General features: G+C 42.0%; 1 protein-coding gene across 3 annotated transcripts; it reads right to left on the bottom strand.

Annotated features, from left to right (window-relative positions):
• Positions 1–4,959: 4,959 nt before the first annotated feature.
• Positions 4,960–18,444, bottom strand: LOC311049167 (uncharacterized protein). 3 transcript variants are annotated; one of them, XM_084062647.1, is made up of 6 exons: positions 18,359–18,444; positions 15,472–15,648; positions 10,783–10,965; positions 9,849–10,045; positions 6,789–6,893; positions 4,960–5,714 (listed from the first exon to the last, which is right to left on the bottom strand). In XM_084062647.1, exons 2-6 carry the CDS (start codon positions 15,635–15,637, stop codon positions 5,568–5,570), a joined length of 798 nt encoding a protein of 265 aa, XP_083918773.1. In that variant the 5' UTR covers positions 15,638–15,648; positions 18,359–18,444; the 3' UTR covers positions 4,960–5,567. The 3 variants fall into 3 exon arrangements, with proteins under 3 accessions (XP_083918773.1, XP_083918771.1, XP_083918772.1); XM_084062645.1 differs by having other exon boundaries at positions 10,783–10,968; XM_084062646.1 differs by having other exon boundaries at positions 10,783–10,968; positions 15,472–15,642; positions 18,359–18,399.
• Between the last annotated feature and the right edge of the window lie 1,106 nt (positions 18,445–19,550).

The following is a 19,550-nucleotide window of genomic DNA, read 5'->3' on the forward strand; positions in this document are numbered from 1 at the left end:
TGTGTGGGGATCCCCAGGGAATATGTGTATGTTCCTGTAGAAGCCTATGAGAGATTGTGAGGAATGTTCAGTGGAATATATGTGAATGAGAGAGAGAGAGAGAGACTAAGTGCGTGATTTAGAAAGTTATACAGACTGTTTAAAGACTAATGAGTGGATCTGCCTCTCTTTGTGTGACTGTGAATGAATAAGATTTTCAGTGTCTGTGTATGTCCTCACGAGTATAGGAATACAAGTGAATGTGTGTGTGTGTGAGGGCTGCATGTGTGTGCCGAGCAGAGAGAGATAGCGACTGCTTGAGAGTGTGGAAAAGTAACTGAGTACATTTACTCAGATACTGTACTCAAGCGTGCGGGTATGCAAGATGGGAGAGAAAGCGAAAGAAAGAGAGTGGGGTGATGTTGATTACCAAGGAGCTAGGCCAAAAGGAAGGAAGGGACCCCCCCGAACATGTTTTCGCTGTGGCCGTACTGGACATTTCGTAGCCGATTGTAGATCGCGCACCACAGTTAATGACTGGGACGATAACAGGCAGGAGAACACACAGGGCCCAAATACATGCTTTAGGTGTGGGCTCACGGGCCATGTTGTTGTTGGTGATTGTAACTCAGGAACAACTGTGGAGAACTGTAGTGACAATAGGCCGAAGAACAGAAGGCCACGCAGGTCTAAGGGCAGAATGGATACAGATAAATGGCAGGACATTGGTTTAATTGGGACAGAAACCCTTATCTATATGTATATTTATATGGTGAGGGCACACATTTGGTATTAATTAGCTACGATGTCTTGGCTCCTTTCCTGTTTACAGTAAGCCTTTTTGTCTAAAGCTACAGTTAAATGCCCCTTGTAGATACCCAAAACTTTCCCAGTAGTCAACTAGTGACACACAAGACCGACAAAGTGTTTGCACAGGAAGAGTAAAACTAGTGACGGTGTGGGGAGCATTTCCAATACATTATTTTATTGTCTACATAATAAGTTGTTAAGTAAGCCTTGCCCAGCAACAGTGTGAGGCCCATAGGGGAGGAGCCTATCTCCTGTTTCCTTAGTGTGAGCCAGTTTTGATGTACAAGTACACCCCCCTGGACATGATGTTTTATGATTTCTGTTACAGTAAAATATGAAGTTTTTAGTAAATTATCTAAGCAAAGCGCTTAAGTATTGAGCATTGTAGTAGTTGTCACACACCCAGCAGTCCCAGCAGAACGATGTATTAGGTGCAAGTACCCCAAGCTAGGAATGTGCACTCACAGGTCAAGGGTCATTTTTGTCCAGCAAGTTAGCCCAGGGTTTGTGTGTGGCTTTCAGGATCATGGTGTGAACGATGGCACTGCAGGGCCATCTAAAGCTCCATTATAATGAAAAGTGGCTCACAGACTTTGGGGAGATAGGGAGCATTTTTTTTTGTATTAAAACTATATTCAATATTTTTGTTTTGATTTAAAAATAGTTAAAAGACTTAAGCGAAGATAGCTCTACTTTTGTAAGTGACATTTGTGTCTTAACTAGCAATGGAAATCTTTTTCCAAAAGATGGCAGATCTACAAGCTGTAGAGCAGTTGTTGATTTTAAGAAATACTCAATAATGAAAAGTATCATAAGTATTAGAAGACTTATGTAAAGTTACCCTATGTCAAAACTGACACTTCGTACATGTTTGAGAATCAGTAGTATTCATAGTTTTGGCCCTTTCCCTCTCCACATGTAAGAAACTAGCATGTGTTTCTAAAAGCATTTTTTCACTTTGAATGAAGAGTAGTTCTACTCAAATTGTGGAGTATATCATGTGAAGACATTCTAATCTCAGCCTGCAAGATGTTATGGGTAGAGCAGTGACTACCTCGTCCCAAGCCCATGGGAACGCTTATATAAAAAAAAGCAAAGGAAGCGAGTTCAGTTCTCATGGAACTTATCTTTCATTTGTTGTGTCTTGATACTAGTGTGTCAAATTCCTATATTTGAAGTACCCAAGCAGTGTTATAAGGCGATTGTTTTATTTTTTTATTTTTTTATAATTATAGTGTCTTAATGCAGTAATTGAAATATATTGAACCAATCATCTGAGTAATGGTTCAACAGGAGGGATAGTTGAAGATTATGAAGCATATTCACACTATATTCACACTTATATTTTAAAAATTCTGGTAAAAGCCATACACTGTAAAAATGAATTTGAAGACGTTACAAAGGTAAAAAGAACTAGTAAGCTGCCAAGATTTTATCTCTTCCACAGGAACGATGGGACTGCTTATGGTGATGCTGACCAGGTCATCAAGTGTGAACTGAACTCTCCGTGCTAGGAGGGTCCATGCCCGGGTCACGTCAACATGCCAACTGCTGTGAGATGCAGTCCCTGCAGTCAACATGTCACCTGATGGGAGGCGTGTGGTTTGTCCAATCCACACAAAAACATTTGCAAGTTGGTGCAAACATCATCGAACATTACGTAAGAAGGTGAAGAAGGCCGGCTTGTGGGGTGGAGTCTCACATATAGAGTGATATTAGGCCCTAACCGGTGAAGAATCCACTTAGAATAGTAACCCCCCCCTCACCTGATTACACTTAGAAGGACGATGCACCACACCACTTCCTGTCTGTGTTTTTATTTTTATATTTTCCTATCTATGTTATTGTATATTTTTCTATGTATCTTTTGTCTATTATTAAAGTTAAGCAGGGGAAGGCTAAAGCTAAGATAATTATGATTGTTATGTTGCAGCGATATATGTCTACATCATGCATTTCCTGTTCCAGTTAACTGATAGTAAGTAAGCGCGAATCCAAACAGTGAGTGAGCCTTGGGTCAAGCTAATTGCCGTGCAAAACGTATGATCAGTTTTAAGCACATAAATAAGAGCTTTTATGTCACTCTGAAGCGGACGAAGTATGAAGTGTGATAAATGTAATATCATGGAGCGAGATGGAAAATGCCAACTGGTGTAAATGTGTTATGAGGAGTGTGTTGAGGAATGAGGGCGCTTTTAAGACAACCTCCGAAGGGAGGGGCGGGATAACCGACCAAACGGTCATCATCTCAGAAGCCACATACTAATGAAGCCATCAAACACCGTGTTTTCCATGTCAGATGACATTAGTTCTAAAAATGCCAGTGATGTGATGTTAACACCTTAGTGCCCTCCAGAGAGTCACAGGTCAAGGGAGGGGTAGGTGGAACAGACAGCTGGGTACAAGTGGGACAATGCTTCTATGCGCTCTGTTAATGTTTTTGAGTAAGGACTGTCAATTGATTGGTCAAGTGATATACCCGGTTGAGGGCTGAGGCTGCCGCTCATACGAATAGCAAGACATTACATGGTAATGAAGGGTGATAATGATCTTTTTCCTACCATTAGGTTTTTTCGACATTATCCACAATCGTGTCTATCATTAATGACCATATCAAGTGACATTCTATAATTCTCATCATGTGATCAACAATGACAAACTTTGTCTTATGCCATGACTAGAGCTGAGATAGATGGATAGCTTAAGTCCCAAGGCCACTGAAAAAGGTGAAAACAAGAAGAATATGTATATTAATTATTTGATCAAGAGGAGGAAATGACGGAGACGATTCTCAGTTTTATATAATGTTGTGTTCATATAATTAATGCATAAATGTTCATTTCTATTATGCTTGTGCTGAGAGGAGGAGAGAGTTAAAGGCCAATATTGGAAGCGTTGTTATTGTTACAAAGCTCCTGTACGCTACAGATGTTTACATAGTTTCCTTATCTCTAAGCTGTCTGTGTCTCTCCTCCTCTGCTCTATCTGCTAACTTCAAGTACTGAGTACTCACAGTAGTCTAATACTTTTGAGTACTTCCTAAGCCCTGCCTCCTGCTTAACTGTATCTCCTTCTAATGTTGCTATATAAACCAATGTAAAAGTATTTGTACTCCAGAAATGATTCAGGTAAAGCTGGACATTGGCTCCTTGCGCAAGTAAAAAGAAGGAGATCTCCGTTGTGTCTGTGTCTATCTTATTCCAATGTGTGATCTGAGCCTAAGGTGTTTGTAAAATGATAAAGCAATCTATCACACACAAAAGTAGCAAAAATAACTGCAACGCGTTTTGAGCGTGTAGATCGGCTATTTTTGCTATTTTTGAATTGGAATCCTGAAAAGTGACATTTTTATTTGATTAGAAATCAATAATTTACAGTTGCCCATGTATGCCATAGCTTGATCAAGCTACTGCCATGGTGAACTACTCGTAGCTCCATGGTGGACTACTAGTAGCTCCATGGTGGACTACTCGTAGCTCCATGGTGGACTACTCGTAGCTCCATGGTGAACTACTCGTAGCTCCATGGTGAACTACTCGTAGCTCCATGGTGAACTACTCGTAGCTCCATGGTGAACTACTCGTAGCTCCATGGTGAACTACTCGTAGCTCCATGGTGGACTACTCGTAGCTCCATGGTGAACTACTCGTAGCTCCATGGTGGACTACTCGTAGCTCCATGGTGAACTACTCGTAGCTCCATGGTGAACTACTCGTAGCTCCATGGTGAACTACTCGTAGCTCCATGGTGGACTACTCGTAGCTCCATGGTGAACTACTCGTAGCTCCATGGTGAACTACTCGTAGCTTAGCTTTACAAGCTATGCTATCAAAGTAGCTTCCCCAACATTGTAAATAAACTGTACTTGGTGTGCTTGTCATTCAGGATTAATCATAAATTACATACTAGACAGTCAAATCAAATATTTTTCCATGTAACATAATTACTTATTAACGTTTGTACAGATTGGCTTTATATGAAATAATTTGTCAATAAACTGCATGTAATCTAATCTAAGTGTAATGATATATAAATGAAATGGACGTGTGTTTGACCAGCAGTTTAATAAGAAACAAGTCATCACACATAATTGTGTTATTGATTTAATTAAAAGTCATGAAATTGAAATAACATTTTAAGTAATTTAAATTCTGCAATAGTAATGGTCAGTGGTGGTACATTTACTTAAGTAAAATGTGGAGGTATTTGAACTTTACTTGGGCATTTCCAATTTCCAATACTTTTACTTCTGCTCCACTACATCTCAGAGACAAATATTGCACAATTACACAATTATTTGAAAACTTTAGTTACTAGTTACTTTGCAGATATAAATTATTATATTATAAAACATACATTATCCACTTCAGCCCTATTTTATGACTAGGCAATTTTCAAATATTTTAGTACTTTTACTTTTGGTACTTTAAGTATATTTTGATGCAAACAAATACCTTTGCACTTTTACTCAAGTAAATTTTGAATTCTGGACTTTTACTTGTAACAGAGTATTTATATTCTGCAGTATTGGCACTTTTACTTAAGTGAAGAATTTGAGTACTTTTTCCACCACTGGTAATGGTTGATCAAATCAAGTTATTGTTTATGAATGTAACAGAATATATCAGTAATAAAAGTAATATAGTAGTAGTAATATATTAGTAATGGTCTGGTTGGCTTCAGAAGAGGAGGAACCCGTTGATTGGTTGGCTTCAGAAGAGGAGGAACCCGTTGATTGGTTGGCTTCAGAAGAGGAGGAACCCGTTGATTGGTTGGCTTCAGAAGAGGAGGAACCCGTTGAAGACGATCTCTTTATCCTGGGTGTCTGCTTTCTGTGCATCTGATTGGACGGGGTTGTCTTTGAAAGCCTCTAGCCACACCCTCTGACCCCGGGCCAACTGCAAGACCACGCCCCCTGACAGCATCTGCAATGACGTCATCATCTTCATCATCATCATCATCAATCTGGCATGGCTAGTGGTGTAAAGTAACTAAGTACATTTACTCAAGTGCTGCACTTAAGTACAATTTTGAGGTATTTGTACTTTACTTGAGTAAGTCCAATTTTCAAAACTTTTACTTCTACTCCACTACATCTCAGAGGCAAATATTGCACTTTTACTCCATTACAATTATTTTAAAACTTTAGTTACTAGTTACTTTGTAGATTTTGATTATTACTACAAAACACATATTAACCACTTCAGCCCCTGTATCTACAAGCTCACAATGCGTGGCAATGCGACGCATTGTGAGCTTGTAGATCTGCTACCATAGGGCAAGGACCATAGGCGTGCGTTTTTAGCTGTGGCGGACCCGGGATGGAGTTATGAAGCTCTTCTACTGTACCATTCATAGGATATCATAACATCATAGAAAAGGTAAGAAAACCATGGGGCAGAATTCACCTTTAATATAAAGCGTCACGATCACCATTTTAGTCAGATTTCATACTTTGGCTGTTCAAAAATAGCAGATAGAGTATACAAGGTCACGTATGAGCTTGTAGATCTGCTATTTTTGAACAATTGTGAAAATGTGTGCATGTCTTTAAATATACGGTATATATTTTTTAAAGCCAACATGGGGGTCTGCGGCCAAATACATATAAACTAGGGATGCAACGATACGTTTTAACAATGATTCCATACGTATCACGATACTTGGTTGTCGATACGATACATGAACGATACAGGTTCATTTAGAACCATACGATTTGATTCGATGATTTAAAATCCATATAGTAACTATTTATTTACCCAAAAGTTCTGTGTGAAAAATAAATACCTGGAGATAGTGGATCAAAACCCCTCTTTCTCTTTTTTCTTCTTAAAAGTACTTAGTATTATTGATAAAATGTATTATTTGCATTGCAAAACGATTCGATTCGAGACAAAGTCAACTATACGATATTTTGCTGTTTGCATATCGATATATAGTAGATCGTTGTGTGATGTTGTGTATGTGGTGTGTATGTGTGTGATGTTGTGACCCCTGACCTGTGTGTGTCTTCTTCTGGTGTTGTGGTCACAGAAGCCCATGTCCTTCACACCGCCAACATGTTCTTGTAGAGCCTCGCTCTTCAGACTTATACACATACTCACCTACACACACACGCACGCACGCGCGCACGCGCACGCACGCACGCACACACACACACACACACACACACACACACACACACACACACACACACACACACACACACACACACACACACACACACAGATGATTATAATCAACACATATACTCAGCTACACACATTCAGACACAACAACAATAACACACATGGTTATGATAACGATCATGTTAATAATCATCAAACACTTTGTATTAACATCTCTCAGCTCCTCCTACTATGTGGGTATTCTCTAGGTCAGTGGTTCTCAAACATTTTCATGCCAAGGACCCCCTAATTGACACTTATTACCCCGCGGACCCCCATTTGAAAAGATAAGCCAGGGACCCCCATAAGAGAAGATTTTTACGGCTCTCTAGCAGTGATTCTCAACCATTTTGATTTCAAGGACCCCCAGTTTGACATGCGTTAGGCTACAGACCCCCATTTAATGGCATTTATATCTCTGGGACCCCAATTCATATTGTAAAATCAATGTTAATGTAACTCTGAGAGTGTACAAATGGAACCAAATGGACCCGTTAGGGTCCATTTGGTTCCATGTGTACACTCTCAGAGTTACAGACCCATAAGGGTCCATTTGGTTCCTGTCCATCATTTAGCTGGGGACCCCCTGGAACCCCCTCAAGTACCCCTGGGGGTCCCCGGACCCCACTTTGAGAACCAACGCTCTAGGTTTAGAGGGTTTTCAGGCTCCTCCTCCTGTGTGGGTATTTGTATGGTGAACTTCCTGTGGTGGAAAAAGTACTCAAATGTTTTACTTAAAGGGATTCTTGGCAAGTTCAGAGATCAAAAGAAGAAAAAAAAACCCGGTTGTCAAACAGTTAGTACCGTTGACTGACAACCCCCTCAGCCAATCAGCAGTTCAATCCCCTTCAGCCAATCAGCAGCTCCTTTTCTCCATCCCCAGCCAATATGACGCAGGGGGACTTTAGAAGGGGCCATGCCGAAAACAGGTTGCTTTATTCGGATACATACGTGTCACTGCCCGCCCCTGCCGGTTCTCTGAATTTTTCTCTTTTTAATAGGCTCTGTCATGATAAATTGACCACATATAAGAAGTTAAACAACTCAATTCTATCCAAACGATATCTTAAAAGTAAATTCCGTGCCTCAAAAAAGAAGTTTGAGAGCGTTTTAAAACAGAAAGTAAAAAGTAAAAACAACGCACAGAAAACGATGGCGGCTCGTTCCATTTTTGTAGACTGCACTCGGTTCCATTCGGTTTCATTTGAACAGTTTACACGGACACGGACGCGCATGGACGCGCACATGTGTGCGTTTCATTTACGAAAGAGGACTGTGTTTCAATGCAGGAAAACACCCCAGCATCATCATATAGTGGCTGATAGAGGGGGAAAAATGCTATATATATATATATAAATATTTTTAAAATTTAGGCTTAATGTTGCCTAGAATCCCCTTTTCCTTAATTTGTAGGCAGTGAGCGAGTCTCTTTCTGCCAGTTTACTTTTATGTTTTTGAGACCAACGCACCTGCAGTCAACCTTAACCAAAGGACAAAGAAGCAACAGTTTTCCCTGTTCTTTAGTTTCCAAAATATGACATTTTACATATCGTTGTTGTCGTGTAGAAACCTCTTATCTCCATATTCTAACCTTTTGTGTTTTTTTTGGGTAATTAACGTCCTACTTGATCATACTACAGCGTCACACAAAAGCACCTAAAGTAGCAGATCAAATGCTTCGAAATGCGGCGCCAAGCGTTTTCAGCTTTTTTTCAGCTTGCGGCTGGAACAGACACTTCCTAGTAGGGAGCGGCGACGGTAGCAGCAAACATTTCCCCACGCATGGTTCCCCTGTTACACAAAGAGAGAGAGAGTGGCGTGTAGAAACGTGAGTGACAAAGTGTCCTGGTGAGTAAATTAACTGTAGTATAAAGCGGAGCTTGCATGTATTATCGTGTCGCTAGGTTTATATGCACTGTTTAGTTGTTTATACCGTGTATGGTCTTCCCTAGGGAACGACAGGCAGTGGACAGTGAAGAGGGAAGAGGCGAGGCGTTGTGCTTACGCCTGGCGATACAAAGGTATCGCTCGCTTCTTTTATTTATGGTTTACACACATGCATACACGCACAGACTGTTTAGTATAAGTAGTAATACAGACGACCTGTCCTGATTTCCCTCAGGTTGGGGAAATAGACGTACCGTTGAGGTCCGGCTGTGTGCTGTGTGTGTGTGTGTGTGTGTGGCGTTTGCTACGCCGGGTGTTTCATTCATTCATTTAAAGTGTAAGTCTAGCTCTCTCTCTCGTTCGTTTTGATTACCGTGCATTCCATTGTATCATTATGTGACTGTGTGTGAGTGTTTTATAATAGATATGGTGAAGCTAAATGCTAACTATAAATGTTTGTCTTATAGTGTGCAACAGTCAGCATTGTGTGTGTGTGGGGACTCACGTCTGTCCAGAGACTAGGGACAAACAGTCTGGTGTCTGCGGTGAGTCTTTGGGCTCATATATAGGCTATGCACTTTGGTAATATAATAAGGTTCATGAACTGTTGTTGTTATGCTTTGATATTCATTATGTTTCATTTCCATGTCATAACAGGTGGTGATCAACAGGTGGTCACTGCTTTAGCCTACCTACCTGATAGGGGTTGGGGTTAGTTGGGATAGTTGGTTAGGTTGAGCATTCATTCTGTCTCTCTTTTTATTAGTTCAATTGTGATCCATGTATTTATAATAAAGATAATCTGTTTTTATACTGAATATTCAATAAAGATTATATATTTTAAATATAATTATTTTGTCCGTCTATTATGTACCATAAGCCTCATGGTTACAAGTATATAGATCATACATGAAGACATAGTAACAGTAGGTAGATCATACATGAATACAGAGTAACAGTAGATAGATCATACATGAATACAGAGTAACAGTAGATAGATCATACCTTGGACAAGGCATGGAAGACAAAGTAATAAAGTCCAGGCACTCTGCAGGTGAAGCGTCCGGTGCTGATGTCCATGTCTTCTCCAGGCTTGTTGACGACTACAGTCTGGTAGATGATTGGCTGGTTGTAATTGGGGTAGGAGCTTAGCGTCCGAACCACAGAGAAGGCTGAGTGAGGCGCCTGTGAAGGACTCCGGGCTATAGGAACACAAGTCAACAAATAAGACACTGTTTGCGGATTTACATACAAAGATAATTCAATGTGCTTTACAATGAGGGGTCCGTCTGTCCGTCCGTCAGTATTCATTTTGTCGACTAAGTCGACTACCTTTTTTCACTGAACTAAATAAATACTGAATAAAAACTAAGTTATGATTACTAAAATTAAGATAAATAATACTGACAATATTGTCAACAAATAAACTAGATAGTGGAGAAGAGATCCAGTAGAACTAAGACTAGTGGAGAAGAGATCCAGTAGAACTAAGACTAGTGGAGAAGAGATCCAGTAGAACAAAGACAAGTGGAGAAGAGATCCAGTAGAACAAAGACTAGTGGAGAAGAGATCCAGTAGAACAAAGACTAGTGGAGAAGAGATCCAGTAGAACAAAGACTAGTGGAGAAGAGATCAAGTAGAACAAAGACTAGTGGAGAAGAGATCAAGTAGAACTAAGACATTTTATGAATATATAAATCAGGCATTATGACGCCATCGCGGCCAAAATATTTTTTTTTGTCGACTAAATCAACTGTAGATTTAGTCGACTAAAACTAGACTAAAAGTTAAACATTTCAGGTGATTAAAATATGACTCACAACTAAATGGAATTGTATTAAAAAGACTATGATTACTATATTAATTATAATAATAAATTATAGTATAATAATATATAATTATGACTAAAAACGACAGGAAGTTTGTCACTGCTTCGTACCTCGTCTGGCCGCTCCTCCAGCGGGTCCCGGGGGTCCGGCCAGACCAGGTAGTCCTTCAGGTCCTAACTCCCCCGACAGACCCTTCAGACCGCTCGCTCCAGGAAGCCCGCGGGTCCCGCGTTCCCCCTTCAGTCTGAGGAGGACGCCGGGATCCAGCACCGACGGACCAGCATGCACTGGAGCTGCTGGAGGAAGTAGACTCGTATTTATTCCACTTTTACTTAAAGGGATAGTTCACCCCAAAAAGTACTTACTTTCTATCAGTTAGAGTTACAGCCCATGAAGCCTCGAATTCATGGAGATTTGTTAGTTTTTGTCTCATTCCTGAGACAATAGTTTGATGACCGGTGGAAAGATGCTAATGTATCCGAGTCTCCTACCGGAAATACACCCGCTCAGATTATTTTGCCCCTGATTCATTATGCTGGTCATAACTATGGGGTAAATAAAGTTCGTAAAAGGAGGGCGTATTTTCTGTACTCACAAAATGACGTGATATTCTCAAAGGGGTTCGTATATCCCTGAGACGTGAGTATGACCAGGTGTAGGACCTGATTAATCTGGAAGGCTGCATCCAACAGCATCCAACTTCAACGTCACCGTACTGAACAGTGTTGCCATGTCCGCTTATTATAAGCGAATTTGGGCTTATTTTTCTGTAAAGTTGCTTATAAATATTGGTAGCTGTGGGGTGCGTTTTTTTGGGCTTGTTTCTAAAGTGTAGTTGATTATTTGGTCTTGCTTCACAATTGTTCAATTATTTTAACCGGTGGTTCTCAAATATTTTTATGTCATGGACCCCCAAGTTAACATGTAGGCTAATTTATCCCTATAAGCCCCATCTGAAAATGCTTTGTGGCAGCTGGAGCCCCGTACCAGATTTGTGTTGTTAGAATGTTTAAAAAATATTCCAAATATTACCAATATTATTTTATTTCAAGATACAAATAAAAAAATAGCAGATCTACAAGCTCACAACGGTTTAATTAAAGTGCTCATAATGGCCTAAGTGTCAGTTGCTTCTTTTGGGCTTGTTTTCCTAGATCTGGTTGCTTATTTCTCTCACAACATCTGGCAACGTGATGCAAGTTAACTGCCTTCTCTTGTCTATAACAGATGCGGCATCGCCAGGGACGTGCACAGATAGACCTGCCCTTTGCCCTCTTGACAAGAAGTGCCCTTTTGAGGGGTCTTCAACAGGGGGTCCGGGACCCCTAGGGGGTCCTCAGAGTTACTACAGGGGGTTTGCCAAATCTTTATGTGATAGGATTTTTCTTTTTACCATAACCGACTCGAAACCTAGCATCCCTTTTCTGAGGAGAACTTTAGCCAAAAATAGCAGATCTACAAGCCCACAACGCCTTGCGCTGCGAGGCGTTGTGGGCTTGTAGATCGGCTATTTTTGGCAAAGAGGTATAGGTGTAGAGGGAAAAAAAGAGCAGACCAAGTAAACAAAAAAAAGTATAATTTACTTGAGCACCTGCCCCTCAAAATGTCTGTGCACGCCACTGGGCGTCGCATCGCCTTGACAACTTAGTTACTGTTCTGTGTGGAAGCGGATCACGTAATAAATGCTCTCATGTGTAATGAGAATAAAGACGTTTACAAGGTTTAAGCATTCTAAAGACATACGCACTTTGCTCCCTGGTAAGACAGCCTCGGGCCTGACACCTCCCGCTCAAAACACAGACAAAAAAACTTGAATGAATCTGACTGCTAGTGTAGGAAACTAGAAGCTCGCGCCTAGCCCGCGGCCACGCCCACGTAGCGCCCGCGGCCACTTGGCAGCTCATGTAAGTGGCGTAGCGTCCTGAGGGCCAGTGGGGCCGTGGCTCGGTCAGTGAAGACCCTGTAGTGCGGATGATATGTGGCATAGAGGGGCAGATTGTAAATCCCCAGAGGAAACATCTGTGGGCTACCATTGGTTCAGCGATGTGTGCGGTCGCCCTGCGGCCCCTCCTCCTCCACCAATGTGCAGTATTGAGAGCCCTGACGTCACAACAATTGGAGCGATGGGCACTGCACTCTGGTTGGTTAGGGTACACCTAGGGCCCAGGTAGAACCCAGTTAAAGCCTGCATGGGCAAACCCAGTTAGGACCCGCCTTGGTCCCACATAAACATGGCTAGTTGGGGCCCACCTAAGGGCCAGGTAGAAGCTACTTATAGCCTGCATGGGCATCGCAGTTGGGACTGAAGTGGATGCCGCTGACATTGCTGACATGGGGTCCATATGGTTTAGCCCACCTTGAAACCATATGGGAACTACGCTGGCATGCAGGCTGGAATGCAAACGCTGCATCATACCTGTAGTGTGTAGTTTGATGTTGTGTGTGTAGCAGATATACCTGCAGTGTGTAGATCAATGTCCATATGAAAGTCAATGCCCAGCAGTGTTTTTTTTTTCTCCAGCAGAGTTTCTAGTGTCTCTGTCTCTCTCTGGAAGAGGTTGCACATGAACTCTGGTTGGTTAGGGTACACCTAGGGCCCAGGTAGAACCCAGCCGCACTGAGACGCTCCAACACAAACACTCTGACATTAGGCTGCTTCACTCAACAAACATCAGCACCACGCTGCTGTTTGTCCAAAAGACACGATATCTCCTCTCCCACCGACGTCATGTGTTCATTTATCGACAGCCGTACAGACTCCTTTTGACACATTTTACCTCGTTTATCCAGCTCTCACTGACTCTCCACATCGGGCTGTTATAGCGCCACCATGAGGCTGATTAGAGAAATCTCAAGTGGAATTTCTTCCTCGGCATAGTGGGAATGTGGGTGCAAAGTTGCACGGAAAGTGCATGCTGTGTTCATAATGTGAGGCATTTTGGTCCAAACGGAGCAGTCCTGCAGACTTTGGAAGCCATTTTAGCCAATCAGGATGGAATATGAAAAATCTGAAAGGGTTTTTTTTTTAATGACTGTGGAGATACTGTGTACCGATTTGCGTGATGTTTGGGCAAAATATGTAGGAGTACTGTGAGAAAAGGTGTTTAGCAAAAAGCGGCCTCCTGGTGGCACTGTAACAGGGCCATGTGAAAGAAATAGGGTAGAGGTTCTGAATTGGCATCCAGGGAGTGTGTGTGCACAGTTTCGCTGCGATCAAGTCAACGATGTGAGAGATTAGCTATCACAGACGGACGGACAGGTCTTGCACCATGCCTTTCAGCCTGGCGGAGACAATAAAAAAACGAAAGTAAAGGAAATTACCATTTCTGCAACAAAAGTAGTCAACAAACTATACTATAAAAACATTGGCCACATTGTCAAATAATCTAAGAAAGAGGCAATCATGTAGAAAATAGCCGATCTACAAGCTTACAAAGCCTCTCAACGTGAGGCGTTTCGAGCTTGTAGATCTGCTATTTTCACAATATTTACTTGTGGAATGGAGTCAAACAAAATGGGGGGGTGGCCAGATCAATTACGTTTATTTGGGGCGGGGGGGCGGCCTGAAAGGGTTGATAAGCACTGCTCTAATTGGAGCGAAATTATCTGAAATTACTACATGACCATAATGCAGCCTAACATGCGTTGCACGGGGCGGTCCTGCCATTACGTTAGTTACTGTAGTTGCTGTGGAGCTACATAGTTCTCCAGAAGACACACACAAACATACACCATCTACAATGGACTAACTGAGCAGCAATATTGACATTGACCACACGAACGTGCATTGTTGACAAAGTGATTGCACAGCCGCTGCAGGCATGACAACCACGTTAGCGTTAGCTGTGCTCCCTGTCCGTCGTTGCTGCGACTGAATGTGATGGCTACAGCAAGCTCTCTGCGATGCCATTGTCTGGAGACTGCTCCTGGCATGACACGACCAATGAGAGTGAGCGCTGTCGTTGTTGCTAAGATACGGTGGCGTCACTGCCCCATAGCTTGTAGATCTCTCACACATGATTGGCGTAGGCTGCGTTGCCAGGTCTGACTGTTTGTATAAGCGATTTTGGGCTTATTTGGGTGCACTTTTGGGCTCGTTTCCATAGACCACGGCAGCGCTTATTTCTTTCCCGTGACCGATGTGGCAAAAAAAGGTGCAAAACGAACCATCCGGAAGTAAAGTGCGAGATGAAATATATAGCACTTTTTGATTATTAGAGAAGGAGACAGATGTGAAGGTGGAAAATGGAATGTAGGAGATTATATAGTTTTTCATGAGCGATTTTTGTAGCAAGTTGTGAGTGAATTGGGCCACTCCTGTGGGCGGGGGGCTGATTAGAACCATTGGGGTTTGGGAAGGAGACGCTCTCTGTTTGAGTGGAAAGATGCCGGTAAGTACAACATATGGTTGTAAATTGCTTAGTGAATCGGGGCCAATGTCTCAGGAATGAGACAAAAACATACAAATCTCCATGAATTCAAGGCTTCATGGGGGGTGTAACAATAAAAGTCATGTTTTGGGTGAACTATTCCTTTAAGTAAAAGTAGCAATACTACAATGTCAAAATAAATACTCTTTTACAAGTAAAAGGTTTGTGTTCAAATACAAAAGAATTGGCAACAAAATGTACTTAGTAGTAACAGCACCAAAGTAAAGACTTTATCACAAAGAGATAGGCGATCTGCAAGCTCATGACGTGTGGCAAAGCAACGCGTAGTGAGCTTGTAGATCTGCTATTTTTTAATCATTTCCACCACTGGGAAAGAGTTGAGGGGAGACGGGTAGAGGTGAGTTTTACCTGGCTCTCCTTTCTCTCCTTTGGGACCCAGCCACCCGTTCCTCCCCGCCACTCCCACCTCTCCTGGTCGGCCATCTTGGCCTCCACACACGTCCTGTGATTGGCTGGCTGACAGGAGCAAAGCCACGCCCACCACCAGAGCAGCAGGCCAATCACGTCCCATCATGGTCTCTAACGCTGCATGCAATGACATGACATGACATGACATGACATGACATGACATGACATGACATGACATGACATGACATGACATGACATGACATGACATGACATGACATGACATGACATGACATTACAATACAATACAATACAATACATGACATGAAACGACAGACAGTCATACTTATTGTTATCCATTAAAACAATAAATACAATATATTTGAATTAAGTAATATAGAAAATGATGACAAAAAAAGAGAAAACTAACCAGAGGACTTTGTGTGTTAAGACATAATAATGTATAACTTCATTAAAACAACCCAGAGTTACTAGTTTTTGTTTCTTTAAGTAAAACTTTTTTTAGAGTCCTGTATTCACATTGTTACTCGAGTATTGGCATCAAAATATAGAGTAGGTCTAATTACCAAATATAAAAGCAGCCTATTATCTCTTAATGCAGAATGTTTAGGTTGTGAATATATTTTGAACAATTGAGAAAATTCATCGTACTCCTTTTGGGACATTGTTGTTGTTGTTGTTTTCTTCGGTTTTATATTCTATTTGTCTTTTTGAAACAGTGTTGGTCCCTTAATGTAATGAGTAATGTATTAACTCATGGGTGATGTAACTTTGATGATCCACAATCACTCCAGATTGCATATACTGGGGCCGTTCTATGTCACACAAAAGTAGCACAAAAGCACAATTTGACCAATACTTTATAATACAGTGGGTGACCATTGACTTTGTCGCTTTTCATAAGAGTATCACTTCACTCATTTGCCTCACCCGCTTTGCAGTAAATTTAAGTTCCAAATACTACCACAAGGTGCCGCTTTGGAGTCACTTTTTTTGTGACAGACAGACAGACAGACAGACAGACAGACAGACAGACAGACAGCCAGACAGCCAGACAGACAGACAGACAGACAGACAGATAAATGTCTTATATTATTATTAATAATAATAATAATAACTAGCAATAATTACGTGTGCCTAGAGCGTTTAAATTGGGTTTTCTGTTCAGCGTCGGGCAGTCAGGAACGCATCTCTGTCATTTTAGAAATGTTCAGACACACATTGGTTTCTGTCTGTCTGTCTGTCTGTCTGTCTGTCTGTCTGTCTGTCTGTCTCAAAAGTCCGTGGAGAGACAGACAGACAGACGTCTTATATGTTGTTTTTTTCTCGCATCAATTTTTGTATAGTAGGATTCTACCTCTTTCCTCTATGAATGAAATAGTCCAGTTAGTGTAGCGGTTAAAACTGATGTCCGGCGATTTTACGACCGGGGTTCGAATCTCACGCTATAAGCATGCTGATCTGCTATTTTTACTTTTACTTCTACTCCACTACATCTCAGAGGAAAATATTGTACTTTTACTCCACTACCATTATTTGAACGCTTTAGTTACTAGTTACTTTGCAGATATAAATCATGACATTATAAAACATACATTATTTGCCCTATTTCATATAGTCTATTTGAAAATGGCCGATCTACAAGCTCACAATGCATTGCGACGCATTGTGAGCTTGTAGATCAGCTATTATCAAACATTTATTTGCCAATACTTTTGCACTTTTACTTTGATTGAACTCAAGTAACATTTTGAGTTCATCCATGACCGTAACAGACGACCGTCATGTGATCCATGGCCAACAGCGAGGCGTTTGTTTTCATTCTTATAAGACCGCGTGGCTCATTTATATGCACGTGAAAGTAACTAAGCGGAAAGTAACTAAGTACATTTACTCCATGTCCACTTGTTGCTGACGGTGGTAGTGTAGGAGCAGCGCTGTAAAAGCCCCAAGCGTCATCGGTGCAGGAAAGATGCGTATTTGGTTGTACACACGGAGACGCAAGGGTGGCGTTTTCAGTCGGAATTCAAATCATGATGCAACACTTTGTGAGCTTGTAGATCGGCTATTTTCGCTACTTTTATGGGACACTGTTGTACAACAAAGTAGAATTAATTTGTGAAGAAAGAAAAACCCATTAACAGTTGAAAATAGCCTACTCCAGAGGTTTTCAACCAGTGGTCCGGGGACCACCAGTGGTCCTTGAGGGGGTTCCAGGGGGTCCCCAGCCAAATTAATAGTTAGCAACCAAATTGACCCTTATGTGTCTGTAACTCTTAATGTACAAATGGAACCAAATGGACCTGTCAGGGTCCATTTGGTTCCATTTGTACACTCTCAGAGTTAAATGAACACTGATGATGATGATGATACAGTGTAGATTGGGACGCCCAAGAAATCTAAATGGTTGAGTCCCTGGCATATCTTTTCAAATGGGGGTCCCTGGGCTAATATGTGTCAATTTGGGGGTCCTTGATGGGAATAAGGTTGAAAACCACTGGCCTACACCATTTCTGCCCATCCCTATAACTTCATGTAGGCGCATTAAAAATATCAAAATTGGCCGCTCTGAATTTGTATCTGAACAAATACTTTGATAGAAGAGATAGGCCTACAGAGGTACTGTAGGGGGGAGGGGGAACCTGATAGCAGAGTTCCTCACTTGGCTTATTTGGAATAATCTTTATAATACTTTATAATTTTGTACTTTTACTAAAGTCAATTTTGAATAGTATTATTTCTACATTGCAGTATTGATACTTTTACTTAAAAGTAAAGATGTGAGTACTTTTTCCACCACTGCTGATCATTAACGCTCCATAATAATAATAATAATAATAATAGTGGAATTATTAGACGTTTTACTCACCAGAATGTGTGTTACAATGTAGCAAAGACCTGACAGATCTCTCTCTCTCTCTCTCTCCCTCTCTCTCTCTCTCACACTGAGGACATCCGCTCACAGCTGCCCCCCCCCCCACACACACACACACACACACACACACACACACACACACACACACACACACACACACACACAATATATATATATACAGTGTCAGCATGGAAATGAAACTTGGCCTCATGTTGTTTATAGCAACGATTCTCAACCTTGTTTTAATTCCAAAGACCAATGAGACCAAAGACCCCCAGTTTGACATGCATGAGGCCAAAGACCCCCAGTTTGACCTGCATGAGGCCAAAGACCCCCAGTTTGACCTGCATGAGACCAAAGACCCCCAGTTTGACCTGCATGAGACCAAAGACCCCCAGTTTGACCTGCATGAGACCAAAGACCCCCAGTTTGACCTGCATGAGACCAAAGACCCCCAGTTTGACCTGCATGAGGCCAAAGACCCCAGTTTGACCTGCATGAGACCTAAGACCCCCAGTTTGACCTGCATGAGACCAAAGACCCCCAGTTTGACCTGCATGAGACCTAAGACCCCCAGTTTGACCTGCATGAGACCAAAGACCCCCAGTTTGACCTGCATGAGACCAAAGACCCCCAGTTTGACCTGCATGAGACCAAAGACCCCCAGTTTGACCTGCATGAGACCTAAGACCCCCAGTTTGACCTGCATGAGACCAAAGACCCCCAGTTTGACCTGCATGAGACCAAAGACCCCCAGTTTGACCTGCATGAGACCTAAGACCCCCAGTTTGACCTGCATGAGACCAAAGACCCCCAGTTTGACCTGCATGAGACCAAAGACCCCCAGTTTGACCTGCATGAGACCAAAGACCCCCAGTTTGACCTGCATGAGACCAAAGACCCCCAGTTTGACCTGCATGAGGCCAAAGACCCCAGTTTGACCTGCATGAGACCAAAGACCCCCAGTTTGACCTGCATGAGACCAAAGACCCCAGTTTGACCTGCATGAGGCCAAAGACCCCCAGTTTGACCTGCATGAGACCAAAGACCCCCAGTTTGACATGAATGAGACCAAAGACCCCAATTTGACCTGCATGAGGCCAAAGACCCCCAGTTTGACCTGCATGAGACCAAAGACCCCCAGTTTGACCTGCATGAGACCAAAGACCCCCAGTTTGACCTGCAT

The sequence above is a fragment of the Gymnoscopelus microlampas genome (genome assembly GCF_963454915.1).
Source record: "Gymnoscopelus microlampas genome assembly, chromosome: 7".
In the NCBI taxonomy this organism is placed as follows: Eukaryota; Metazoa; Chordata; class Actinopteri; order Myctophiformes; family Myctophidae; genus Gymnoscopelus; species Gymnoscopelus microlampas.

What these genes read in the sequence shown, in the direction of transcription:
- LOC311049167 (XM_084062645.1), bottom strand. Translation starts at nt 15,637, where the DNA reads ATGATGGGACGTGATTGGCCTGCTGCTCTGGTGGTGGGCGTGGCTTTG. An exon ending in AGGAGAGAAAGGAGAGCCAG is followed by an intron (nt 10,969 to 15,471) that starts GTAAAACTCACC and finishes TACTTCCTCCAG; the next exon opens with CAGCTCCAGTGCATGCTGGT. An exon ending in TCTTCCATGCCTTGTCCAAG is followed by an intron (nt 6,894 to 9,848) that starts GTATGATCTATC and finishes GTGTGTGTGTAG; the next exon opens with GTGAGTATGTGTATAAGTCT.